The 14,230-nt window shown below is 34.4% G+C and overlaps 1 protein-coding gene across 6 annotated transcripts in view; it reads right to left on the minus strand.

Moving 5' to 3' along the window:
* The window catches only part of LOC145969278 (latrophilin Cirl), a 421,116-nt gene that overhangs the window by 9,856 nt on the left and 397,030 nt on the right, over positions 1 to 14,230 (minus strand). For 4 of the 6 annotated variants that reach the window (XM_083095267.1, XM_083095268.1, XM_083095266.1 and 1 more), the window contains 9 exons: positions 13,739 to 14,150; positions 13,030 to 13,255; positions 12,762 to 12,927; positions 12,457 to 12,671; positions 12,152 to 12,255; positions 10,880 to 10,924; positions 8,956 to 9,124; positions 7,700 to 7,921; positions 799 to 996 (listed from right to left, as the gene is read on the minus strand). In XM_083095267.1, coding sequence (XP_082951393.1) covers positions 799 to 996; positions 7,700 to 7,921; positions 8,956 to 9,124; positions 10,880 to 10,924; positions 12,152 to 12,255; positions 12,457 to 12,671; positions 12,762 to 12,927; positions 13,030 to 13,255; positions 13,739 to 14,150 — 1,757 coding nt within the window. Of the gene's footprint in view, positions 1 to 798; positions 997 to 7,515; positions 7,922 to 8,955; positions 9,125 to 10,879; positions 10,925 to 12,151; positions 12,256 to 12,456; positions 12,672 to 12,761; positions 12,928 to 13,029; positions 13,256 to 13,738; positions 14,151 to 14,230 lie in introns of all 6 variants that reach the window. The other 2 variants (XM_083095270.1, XM_083095271.1) reach the window with 2 other exon arrangements.

Consider the following 14,230-nt stretch of genomic DNA (forward strand, 5'->3'; position numbering starts at 1 on the left):
GAGTGAAAATTAATACTGCACACCATGCAGAAATAAAAGAGAGAAATAGAGAGACCAAAAGACACACGATGAAAATGGAGACGGCTCTAGTTTTAGCGAAACTCTTGATAAAGCTATTAATATTATATTTAGTCTCTTGGAAAAATAAAAAACTTAACGAATATAAAGACGCGCGGACCGCAATTTAATGAAGCTTCCGCAAATATTAGGTTCAAAATTAGCCAAAATCCTCTCGCGAGAAATAGTTGAATGCTCGCGAATACGAGGATAACAGTTGCCAAGGTATTGGACTATATGCTTGATTAGTGTACTCCTCGCAAATGCAAGATCCTCGCGCATACAAAGACCGCTGGTTCTTGTAAACGCGGACCGCTTACCAACGTGAAGATCGTACTTAGCGAGGATCTCATCAATGCAGAAGCAGCGGTTTAGCAAATCCTTGCAAACGTACATATCATAATATTAGCGAACTGAAGCAAATAGGAAGTCATGATCTCGAAGCATTTCATGAAAACGCTTATAATTTGATGCTGTTTCGCATACATAATCATTGTTCAAGAATAAAAAGTATGCTCATTAAAGTCAATAAGTTTTTAATTAAATTATAGTAAACGTTGAAATGCAATTTAAGAGATAAAATTGTATATTTTTATAATTTAAGGTAAATGAAATGCTTCATATTTTCCGCTAAGATTTTTTAATACAAAAGTCTACGCGATCGTTAAAGTTTGCCTTACGATAGAGCCGCCCCCAGAGGGTGAGAAACACAGCGAGCGAGTTTAGCGGTGAATTAGTTACCTTCCACATGAGGTTTTTGTTAAGGTGGCCCCAAGTGGCGGTGGCAGATTTGGGGATATTGGGAGCTGAGGGTAAGAAGGCGTGACGTGCGTACGGCAGGGTGGCCACGATGTGAGCCTCGGTCGAGGCGGATTCATCTGGCACCGGTACTGCCGGCTGCCTATCGACTATCGCCCAGCTTCGACCGGATACCAAGTACTGCAAAAGCAACCAATCCGCCATTCCCCCTTAACCCTTTGTTTACTGATAAGTAGGGTCAGCTCTGTTAATATCGCTCGTGTGTTCAGTGTATGCGTGTAAATGAATGATATATATATTCTCTAGATAATTATTCCATGCGTAATCACCACCAGAAAAATTGAAATATCATATGTATATAATCAGAGAATTTTTAATATTTATATTTTAATATTTAATATTTTATTATAATTAATATTTGCGTATATTTAATACAGATTATTGTGTCAGTAAACAAAGAGTTTTGCAACTATTGTGCTGATTTTAAAGGCGACTCTGTTTCACCAGAATCGCAAAATAGGAAATTAATGAATCTATCTGATGCAAATATCATCGATTAAATGTTGGACAATTTAATATTTTTTTAGAAACATATTTGTGGATCAATATTTCTTGTATCTATTTTAATCTTTTTAACTCTGTGATTCAGTATAATAATATCCATTGTATCTCGTAGATTGTATCTTCATCTCAATTTTTTAGGTAAACTTTATTCTAACAAAATGTTGATCTTTGTAGTCCACAAAATTATATAAAAAATCAAGAATTAAAAAACTCTGAAAAGAATAATATACAACATTAGCTTCCTCAACTAGCTTCATGATTACGGCTATATCTTGTCCATAAATACATTCAATGTTCCCAATTGAAATCACAGAGCTAGGAAGACCGGAAGACTTAAGCTCTTCGATCGATGAAGCAGCGGAACAAGAGACCTCGTGCACCAATTAGGGTACATAATTGTGTGGACACGGGGAAGAGGAAGGGCGCGTAAATTCCGCACGACACGAGGGAGATATGAGCGCTGTACATATCCAGCGGTATCTCGCGCGACGCGCGGCACCGGAAGCAGAACAGATTTAACCCGTGCGGGAGCGAATCTACGACGTAGCGCTCTGAGATACGCGACGTCGACACGCACACTGAAGGGCTCTCCCTGGACACATCGCGGCCTCCTTCCCCCCTTCGGCGGACGAGCGTGTTTGTTATACGAGGACGACACGTGATTGCACTCGTTCCGAGATTCTATAGAGACGGGTCACGCGACCACTACAGCCGGACTTCCGGTCCTGACGAAACCTACGACCGGCGGCTCTGACACAGATCGAGAAAGAGCGCTGCATCGTCCGCGTGGATGAATTGTCTTTCCAATAATGATGAGATTTTGAAGTGGATTAGAAGATCTTTGAAACAAGAGCTGATCAAAGAAGCTCTTCGCATCCCAAAAATTGAATTATCTGATTATTTGAATTTATAAATATGCATTAATTCATATTTAGAAAGAAATTGAATCGAAAGATGTCCTTTTTTTAGAATCTTCGAATGGTGAAATTTAATTATATCCTTGCTTATTAAATTCTCGAAACAGTTGAATCTCTTCATTTTAAATTCTGTAATTTACAGAATTTTTAAAATTTGAAAGAGGCGATGAAATAATTGCCCAGTTTTATCTATCTGATAGTTTTCTCTAAACTTTATCTCATGGACATGCGTTAATCAGCGAAACATATCTAATGGATAGGAATAGAGAGAAAGAAAAAGAGAGCAAAAGTGGTCGGTGAATGAGCATGTGTGCGGTGGAAGTGTGGCAGATGTAATGAATTAATTTTCCTTACCCGATCTTTCTTTTTTTCTTTCATTTTCTGTTAAAGTAATAGTTGATTGTAAGTGAGTGAGTGCCTGTGCGAGCATTTGATTATTTTTAATCCTTTATACTTGAAGCGCAAGTCTGATCATTGTATTTTCTAATTGTTATGACTATTAAATTCAATTTTTAACTATGCATTTCTTTCTTGCACTTTTACGAAAAAAACTTAATATTCAATTTTATAAAAAATAAAAATTGATACTTCACTGAAGAAAATAAATATCATTATAGTGTTTTCTTCTACAAATAAATTGATATTGCTCGCTTAAATTACCATAAATTGATGCGTTAATAAATGTAATTTCAGCATTTTGCGAATCAATTAATAATACTATGCGCGACAAATACAAAGAGATTAAATATGCGTTCGGCGAGCTCGATGGAAAACGCGCTTTTAGGCAAATAGTTGCAAGCGCAATATATAATCGTCATGCGCGTGCATTCGCATCTTCGAAAAAGCGTTTTCAATCGATCGCTTGTTCGGGAAGAGGTGAAAAAAAATCACTTAATTATACTTGAAGCGCGTTCAGGCGGAATACGGAAGATCCAATGAGTGCAAGAGAGCAAAACGATGTGAAATGCAATGTGTAAGTGCCTGCATAGAGTGCATCCCTTCGTACTCCGCCTTTCGCGTGTCTAGTTAGAATTAGGGATTCACTGGGGTACATTACGAATCTTTCTAAACGTATACCTTTCCTATCGCCGACGAAAATTCGTTTGTTTAAATTCCTTCGTCATGAATCTGATTGATAATGCGAATATAAAAAGAGGATCAATAATTAAGTGAAACTGCAATTTTTACATAATATTGCAATGATAAATCTTTTCAGTTTCAGATTATTTCAACATTTACTTTTACATTTCTTGACATGCTTATGCTTTATCAATCTATAAATAGCAGATAAAAATTACACATTTTCCTCGTAGAATTTATATATAACTTGATGTGTGCAAAACTTACACATTATATAATAAATGAAATAAATATAATAAATTCATGAAAATTTCCTTATAATTATAAGAAATATAAGGATACATTATCACAGAAGTTTGCCTCAATTAAAATGAAAAACTATAGATATAATCATCATTTTACTAATTAAATGAAACTCGTTCGATATATCAAATATGTCATGGTGAACGCAAAGATTAACGATAGAAGGCAAGACAAAATGGCAATAGAAAATGCAATGCTGACGATTCTAAGTTATAATTGCTTGCGTGGATGTAACTAAAGTTACGAATTTCCATGATTTTTTAAAATTATTTCTATGATTGGGCAAAAGGCAGTAATTAATAAATAAAATTTATATTGCTTCAGTTCTATCACGCTACAATGCACATTAACGATTATTTTGATAACGTTATTTTAAAACATTTTTATATTTACGTAACTGTGTAAAATTAGTCAGCGATCAAAAGTTCAGAATTTTATAACTTTAAATTTTTAATTACTTTATTTAGTAATCATTTGATATATTCAAGAATTTAATATACAAATTATTTACTTATTTATTCAATGTTTAATTGCTAAATTTGACTTACCAAATTATTTCAATGGCACAACTCCAACTATCAATCTCTGTGTAAAATATCCGTTTCGACGAAATTACATCACTTACTGCCTTTTACCTGATCAGAGATATCATCGATGATCCGGAAAACCTGAAATGAACGACGAATCGCGCGAAATCGCGCTCTTCGAGGTGAGAAAGGGAACGAGCTGAGGTGAGAGGGTACAAAGTAGCCAGCAACCGCGTTACACCAAACCCCGAGAACCAGATAAGAAGCACGGAAATCACCACTGTTAGTAGGAAGTCTTGCGGGCGAGCGTGCTCGCGAGAGTGCAAATTCGAGTATTCGTGCTATGCCTGCCTTCCGCGCATTATTTACAGAATGGGGGACATCGATTGTTATCAAATTGATAATGTGGAAACATCTTCAGTCAAATTAATTTTTTTTAGGAGAAGACAAATATATATTTTTTCCAAAATATATTTTAAATACTAAAATTTTTCAAATTAAGATTTCTTCCACAAATTTTTACAAGAGAATTTTATGAATTAATTTTGTGGGAGAAGAATAAACTAAGACGATAAATATATGTACAAAAAAAGAAGAAAAACATCATAATAATGAAAATGATGGTATTACTAGTTTCGAAAGTAAAATTAACAATTAACAATTATTTAATTAATTAAATAATTACTAGAAATAAAATTTCATAGTATTATATTAATTTCATAGTATTTCATAGTCATATAGAAATAATTATTTTTATTTTTCATTATAAAATCGACAAATGTTTTTATCAATGCAATATATACACAATTCTAGATATCAAAAATCTATTTTTACATTTCTAAATTGTTTGAAACTAATTGGTGATTAAATGATATGTTTAATTTTATTTATTCGCATTCGATAATTTAATTTTCTTCAAATAATTTAAAACCTATGTTTCAGATTCTCGAAAGATTATCGTTATTCGTTACTTGATATTTTAAATAAGAGATGCCAGAATGAGAAAAAGAAAGAGAGAAAGAGATAACCTTAATTAGAAGTATAACGAGATTCATATTAATGAGAAATTCAAATTAAATCAAGATTAACAAGAAACGCCGAATTTCCATTAATTTTTTTAACGAGTTTTCAATATTAAATAATGACTTATTGAAAAAAATTTTACCTTATTAAAATTGTTACAAACTGAAAAATAAATAGAACAAAATACCAGTTTTGATAAAAAAATTTAAGGAATATAATTGCATAGAAAGAAAAAAATGCTAAATCTAAATTTTATTTTCTATCACTCTTTGCAATTTCTTTTTCTTTAGAAAAATTTAAACATAAACATATAAGTACACAATAATTTAATAATAAAAGTTAAAGTGAATACAAATTAAATAGTTTTGCAATCAACAAATTTATTTTATAAAAAAATAATCGTAATTTATAAAAAATTTATAACAAATTTATTTTATAAAAAAATAATCGTAATTTAAAATTATTATTTTATTTAACGTTGTGTGTAAATTAAAAGGATTCAAAAAGAAACTCGTTTAAACGTTGTGAAACTTCTTACATTCTCAATTACTTTTAACGTTAAAGTTTCGCTCTTGCTGACGTTTTCCTACAAGCTGTCCTATAACAGCGTACACGAGCACGTTCAACAATCTCTTTTAAATACATTTTTTTATCTCGCTAGTTTCTCTGTCTTTCTCTCTCCCTCCCTCTTTTCTTCTCTCTTTCTCGCTCTATTTTTGTCGGCCAATTCTCTTCGACTCTCTGAACGCAATAGAATCGAAAGAGTCGAACGGTTCGTTAAATGCCTTTTAACTCGCCGTTCTGCGAGTCAGTTTTTGAAGTGATTTGCTAACAAAAAAAGCTTTCAGACATATTTTTCGTTTGGAGCATTAAAGCTAATGTATATAAAATCATTATAAATATAGAGCTCCCAAAGAATAATAATCTGACATATTTACATGAAGAGTTTCCGTAAATCTATATTTGTATAATATAAGGATTTATTTGCTTTTGAAGAGAACAAAATTTTTTGTTATATAGCCGTAACCATAGGCAAAGTCGTCCTCAATTCTATATACAATATATATGTTAGAGAATTTTAGAGTAAAAAAATATATATATTTATAGCAAAGTTTTTATACTTGCAATTCACTCTTAAAAAAAAGAAAAAACTTTTGAATGTATAGTAAGTCTTATGAATAAAAACAATGAAGCAAGACTTGCATGCCTCAAATATATCCTGCAATACATTTGATATATAATATATTAAGGTAAGAAAAGGAAATTGTATTTTAATTAAAATTTTGTTGTTCTATTAATTAAATATATAAGGAGAGATTGAGGACCAAATAATCACATCTAACGCTAAATATAATGGACTAAAATCTATTTACACGCGTTGAGAGAATCGAGAGAGAGATAGACAGAAACCATAATTCATATGAAAAGACTATGACTAGCAACAACCTTTCAATTGTGAAGGGGACAAGCTTAAAGGAAGGCAGGCTTGAGTTCTGAGCGACAGGCAAAAAGTGAGCAATAATAATTAATTACAGACGGATCATACTTGTGTTATTTATAATCATACTGGAAAGAGCAAAGCGAGAAAAGAATATATAGAGAAAAAAAGAGAGAAACGCAATTTATCGGTACTCGAGAATCGTTCCCATGAGAGTCCCGCATACAAGTTATTACATATGCTTATCTGATTTTGTCTATACAAAAAAATAGACATTGATTGCGTACTTCATAATAACCAAGTATTGCACCGTCATTGCTATATTATGAAAAAAAGTGAGAGAGGGAGAAGAAAGACGCACGTTCCCCTTTCGGACTCCTACAATTTCAATTTCTTGACTGCTCCACGAAAGAACATGGTAACCAATATTCTTGCGAAAATTTACATATATTAATTTTTTCAAATATTACGTTATTCTGCATGTAACATAATTATTGTTGTTAATCAGCAAAGTAAAAGAAAAAGTGATAAATATATCGTTCATGATAAAAAATTATATTTATCTCAACTAATTCTCCAATTGTTTAATTAAATAATTAATAATTTAATTAATTTAATTAACATGTTTACTAAAATCAGATATAAAAAATTACTGCTATTTGATCAACTACTAACAAACTAACGCTCACAGAATAAATTTCAAAAAATACAAAACGACGCAATATTTGTAAAAATCATGACTTAAATTTTCATAAAAAATATCGGTCACTCTAATTCCGCGGAGCAATGTCTCTACTTCGCCTCGTTATCCGCATTTCGGTTTGGTGTATAAGCGGCATTTGGATACCTTGCTGGGTGAGATGCCTATTGTGGTTGCTAGGTGCCATCATGTGCATCTGGTGTGCCCCGACCGGCGATCTCAGCGACAAATTGTTCAGGTTCACGTTTATCGAAAGATTCGTATTGTTACAGGTGGTGGTCAGGTTGTTGTGATTGTTCGGCGGTGACGTGGTGCTAGCGTTGGTACCCACATTGGTGGCCGCATGGGGTGACAGTCCGGAGCTGTCGGTGGTAGGGGCTGACGGATTCGACGAGGTGTTGTGCGAGGCGAAGTCCTTGCCGCCGTTGGCGCCTCCGGTGCCGCCGCTGCCACCGGTGGAGCCGGCCGTGCCGCCCGTAACCGTCTTCGAGCACCTCAGGCATTTCGGCAGCCAGGAATGGCGACGCACGAACTTCCTGTACTCCTTTCTCACCTGCAAGAGCGAAACAGAACCCGCCCGACCCGACAAAACGAGTTTAACGGTGCGTGAAAGAACTAAAAGCCTGTGCGAGACAGTGTGCGGATGCGTCACGTGCGTCTCTTCGCGTCTGATACATGAGAATTGCAGACAGCCTCGCAAAGAGTAGCACGTTTAAAATTATTGTCGAAAAAATAAGATATGAAAAACTGAACTTTTTTCATTTATGTATTATTGAAAATTTACTGTTTTTTATTGTCTTTAGGCAAAAAAGTTGAGAGGAAGCTGTCTGCAGTTATTGGTGAGAATATTGTGCAATATGAATTTGACAATTTGCAATTCTGGTGCCGATTTAACGATAAATGAGTATAACAACGGTGCTTCTCGCGATGACAGAAAAAAAAAGTTAAATTTTTGAGAAAATTATAATAAGCGTACTACGGGTGACGAAAGTGCGCGAAGTAAACGCACAATAATTTGTATTACCACAACACTTTATTAAACATATCATTTTCTCATCTCCATGTTCTGATATTCGTGAGCAAAATAATACGATGTTGACATGATTATCGTCTCGGCGATCTTAATTAGCATGAATTACGTAATCGATATGTTAAACTTAAGTGTTAAGAAATTCTTGAATTTTTATATAAAAATTTATACAAAAATGGAAACACACGTGGATTTATAAAGGATCGTTACAACTCTTGCTGCTACTAATCTCATTATAAATAAATAAAAAATGTACACAATTTTTTTCTACAGGCAACGAAGTACGTGTAACATTTATCATTACATCAATCGTTCATCAAAAATATGCAGTAAAAATGATCTTATAGGAAGCGTATCGACGCAAAGTTAAGTTACTATTATAAAAAATTGCACGAGACTATTCTTATGCGATAAAAATTACATATTGCTATCATGTTACATATTTCTCGAATAAATTCGAAGTTTGTTGTCTGTTTTCTCTCTCCGGGAACATTCGGCAATGTTACCAGAACTGTCTAAATCAAGGCGGACTTCTGTGCCCCGACGTATTCCCTTACCTTCTCGTTCTGTACGCAATGGAACACAAAGATAAACAGCCCCTGGAGACTGTTCAATACGGTGAAGATGTACGCCATCACAACGGACTCTTGGTTTAAGTAGAGGAGCCCGAACGTCCAGGTCAGACCTAGTAGAAACACTAGCACGATAGCGCCCCGCAGCCAGGCCCTGATCAGAAGATACAGGATAATAAATTACATCGAAGAACAGCTAGTCCCAGGTTTCTGTTATACAATACAAATCGCGATGGCGGCGCTTAAAGGGGATCAATGTATAATCGCGTAAAATCTCTGGAATATATATTTCGTCAAAAAATTTCTTGTATATCTTACATGCATCTCTCCTAAAAAAACTCAGGATCAATTTTATTGTTATTCAAGTTTTTTTTATTATTTAAATTTTCTTGTAACGATTTAATAAAAAAAAAGACTGATACATATAAATTCGATAACTTTCTAAAGAAGAAGAATATGAGAAAGAAAATAAAAAAATATCGTTCCTACAAATGAGAAAATTCGATGAATTCCTTTTTTGCGACATTTTATATTTATTATAATTAATCTTAAAATAAAAGTAGAATATACTGTCCCATTTTTTGCACTAAAAATTTCTAAAAAAATTTTCATCAGTTTATTTTAATATACAATAGATAATAAATGCGTTTTTTTAATAATTTTTATTTTTCTTTCTCGGATTTGCTAGTCATAAAAAAATTAAAAGATGATTGCAACCAATCCCGAGTTTCTTCAGTCGATCGCGACACACAGTTTAAATGTTTAAGATTAGTAAATGTGACGTTGAAAAAAAAATAATGCTGCTGTCACGTAGCTGTCGTGAGACACGCGACGGGCGACGTTTAAATATTACAACAGTATGCAGAGTCCAACCTTTTTATTTTCGCAGGCACTACTTTAAGCGTCGCCGAAATCGCGACGTCTTATCTAAATCGTTGTGATTAGAACGTGACGTTACACAGGTAGGCGGATATATCTCTACGGTATACTTTCACGTCTATCTACTTGTAAATCAGGCGTAATACCCGAAACTAAGGAAAATACTACATGCAGTGAATCGTTGTGTCTACTCACAGGAAATGCAAATGTCATAATAAATATAAGTATAATAAGTATGTACAGTATAATATATAGTTATTATACCAGCCAACTTTAGCTATGTTAATATGGAGTTGACATAATCAGTTGATATTATTGAATATTTTCCTTGTAAAACAGTTTAAAAATACAAAGAAATGATTATTTAGAAAAAAATGATCTTATATCAATTATAATAATTATTTTATTCAATACTTAAAATTAAATTATATTTACTATAAAATTATGCATTAAAATTATACGAGTACATATCATGATATGATTTACTTAAGCAATATTTTTTCTGTGATTTAACGATAAGCTCTCAATTAAAACAAAAAATGCAAGATTTCGAAATGATTTAAGATGAATTTAGATCATATGTTGTTATGATTTTTTAATTGCGAAGGATTAAGTGCGGGCACTATATTTTTACAAAAGAGTAATTTTTACCAGTTATTTTTTATTTTACTGTAATCATTTAATTTAAAGTTTCTAGTCTTCAAATATTATAAATATATTGCATCTTCATACACTTATTCCTTCAATTGTTGTATTAATTACATCATGTGCATACATAAACATGTTACATATTGGCGCTTTAAATCGCGTTTCCGGTGAGTATCACATTATCACATATGGCGAGTGTTTCGATGTATGATGTGAGAGACTAAAGACTACAGCTACGTTCACAAAATCAATGTGAAATGATACTCGAATAGCTTAAAATGAAATGGATTAAAGAAAAAAAAATAATGAAACGAGCGAGATGGTGATCAATGACGATGTTAACGATATGGGTGAATAATAATAAAAATGGTAAATATCTTACAAGTGCGCTTGCAATTTGTTGGGAAGAGCATTCTCTTCCTTTCCACTACCAACCAACCACGCCATGCAGAAGAATGTAGAACAGTGTAGACAGAAGTGGGTAGAAGATTTAATACAAAAATGAAACAAGAGTTAGGTGATTGTTCCGGCACCATTAATTAATTGATTATAATTTACGTTTCGATTTGCAATGCTCGATTCGTATTACTTTTTTGCCGAGCACGCAAAGTACTTTTTGCTCGCAAGTAAAATGATGCGATCGTTATGATTAATTATGTCAGTTATGCGGATTAAAAAGATCATTGTACGTATTTTAATACTTGTCATCATGAAAGACATTATTTGTAATAATCCGAATCGGGATTGCAATAATTTTTTCATTACCATCACCAAATTGTTTATATGTTTTCACGAAACAGAGACAATTTTTTTTCATTTCTTTTATAATAATTTATAAACACAAATTTTATTTCCGTTCAGTAAATTTGTAAATTAAACATGGCGATATTCAGGGTGCCCCAAGGAGATAGGTATATCAATAATTTCATACAACTATCTGTAATAAAAATTTACAGATGTAACAAACGTTAGTAAAGTTCAAAATCTATGGAATCTTAGCAAAAATTTTGTATTTTAAATCTCATATTTTCAAAGCATTTAAAAATTATTTAAAATTATTATTAATCATTATTAATAAAATTACTAAAAAGTTCTCGTGTCTTTCGATAACACTTAGCATCTTGCAGAATTTTTGAAATCTAAAGCATGGAATTCACTTCGCAAAACAAAAAGTAAATATGAAACTCTTTTTTATCTGAACCGCAAATAGTTTATATAGTTATTTCAACGATTTTTTTCAATCATCCTGAGTGGTACACCCTGCATACGACGATCTGTGTGATCAAACGATATACTCGTGTATATCCTAAAATGATATATCGTGTATATCACAGCAATACAGTGGTGTGTCGAACGAGAACGAAATCTGCGGTCATTCCAAACATAGGACTCAAAACCAAAACCAAAAATTCAGCATGGCCGCCAAAAGATGCGTGACAACAAGATCCGCGTTCGGGAGATCTCTTTAAGCAAGTAAAGCTTGCGAACGTGTAAACCGAAAGCATCAAACAAACATCTCGGATACTACGCTTCGACGGGAGGATCAAATCTCGAATATAACGGACAACGGACGGACTCGATTGATATACGGTATATACAGTTCGTAATTTACGGTGATTTACTAGAACAAGCTACTAGGGATCACTGTGCTTACCTTGCGCTAGCCAGTCGGGAGTGCTCTTTACTCTTCATGGCCACGGTGGTGTTTGCGTGCCGACACATCATGTAGATCGCCATTGATAAAAATACCAGATTCGCCTGCGAAAATGACAGTTAAAATCGATTATGTAACGATGTTTTCGATGCCATCATCGTGAAACTGAAAATCTCAAAAAAATGTCACGTTAATATATACGGAATAGATGCAAGTAAATTTCATCAACTTTACTTAATGTGCTTTTCTTTGAGCCGATCAATTGCATTAACGTTTAATTAATTAATAATATACCAGCTAATTACCAATATAACGAGTATCACAGGCCCAACGAAGCTGAAGATGAAATAATTATCTGCACGCAGCCAACAATACCGATCGGTACCATAACTGAGTGGGTCAATTATGCAGGAAATTGCTACAACCAGCAGCGGTGCGCCATATGCGACCAGATAATACCATCGAAGTCGAGATTTTTCCGCCTCGAAGACTTCGATCAGCATCACGTATAATTGGAATCCTGCGACATGATATAAAATCGAGTAAAAAATAAATGAAAATAGAACAAGATATATTACAAATTGCGAACAAGACGATTGAATTAATTAACCTTCGAGGAACATCCAGGCAAACGCGCACAAGAAGAAGAAGTGCAATAAACCGGCCACGATGCCGCAGACGATCCTCTGATTCGTCTGACCGATCCCGCAAACAAAGAGTACCTCGGCTATCAACAGGCACACGCAGAGATTCTTGTGAATCGTCGTCCTATCCGACTGTAAAGAAAATCCGGGAGTGAGGAAAAAATTTCATCTCACCGCAATTGAATGCCGATCGATATGTGCATTATATATATTTTGCGCAGTTATATATATTACCTTTAGTCCGCGAAATAATTGAAACGTGAGAATGGCCAGAACGAGACAGACGACGGAAATGATGCAGCCTATATACGTAATGATCTGCAGAGCGACTTGATGAGCGATGTCCAGTCTGACAGCGTGCACATCCATCAGCACGGCAAAGTTCGTCAGGTGATTGCATTCGCACACGGTGTGAGTCTCGTTGGTCTTTTGTATCTGGCATCCCTCGTCCGACCACGCGCTACATGAAATAAGGTACCTCGTGTAGAGGAGACATTCACAATGTTCGTTTTGTTGATCATTTTCCATCCAATATACAGGATGCGTTAAAATCCAGCGCGTGAATTATGGATTTCCGAATATATATATTTTAAGGTTTTTCTTATTGAAGACTTATAATGTTGAAAGTTAAGAATTAGATTTTCAAAAATTGAAGAGATTATTTGAAAAATCTTAGCTTTTAATCAATTTTAAAATAACGTCTTTTATCAAATTTATGTATAAAATATCAAACTCCATAATCAAGCTTCAAATAAAAAAAGTAAAAAACGTGAAAACAATAGATAATAAATCAATGATGTATCGTGAGCGATATATGTAGCGCAATGAAGACATGGGAAGAAAATTGAAGATAAGAAGTAAAGAAGAAAAGAGAGAAAAATTTCTCCTCGGTATTCTTAGCATTGTACAAAGTAGAAATAGGATCGGATGAAGGCGAAATTACCTCAAGATGTAATCCCAGAAGACGCAAGTGGGGTTGGTGACATTCTCGACCACCAGATGCCTGAAATATACCCGGACGGGTTCCGAGAGCTGTATGTGCCGGCCTTTTCCCAAGGACGCCGAGATAACTTTGCTGTTGAGAATACGGGTGGTGTTCCTCCGCGACACGGGCTGGGGATCGTCGTTCATGACGACGGACGGCGGCTCGGCTTGCGGCTGCAGTATCTCCTCGAGTCTGTCAAATGCCATGAAGACTAGCCGCACGATGCCGTTCTCGCTGTTATCCACCAAAGCGCCCTTAGTAAGTTCCACGCGATCGTTCGAGACGGTCCACTTTTGCTGGGCGGCCTCGGTGGGGAAAACTTCCAGCTCGTTGTCGATGTTACGCGTGTCCAGTACGCGAACTTCCATCACTGTAGTGAAGACACGCACGCGACTAATTAAGTGAGTAGGTGTTTCGCTCCCTCGACGCGGTTAATGCGCTCCGTGAGAA

This window comes from Camponotus vicinus, unplaced genomic scaffold (genome assembly GCF_025532165.1).
Source record: "Camponotus vicinus isolate PSW18456_S1 unplaced genomic scaffold, iyCamVici1.0 SCAF_3, whole genome shotgun sequence".
Lineage (NCBI taxonomy): Eukaryota > Metazoa > Arthropoda > Insecta > Hymenoptera > Formicidae > Camponotus > Camponotus vicinus.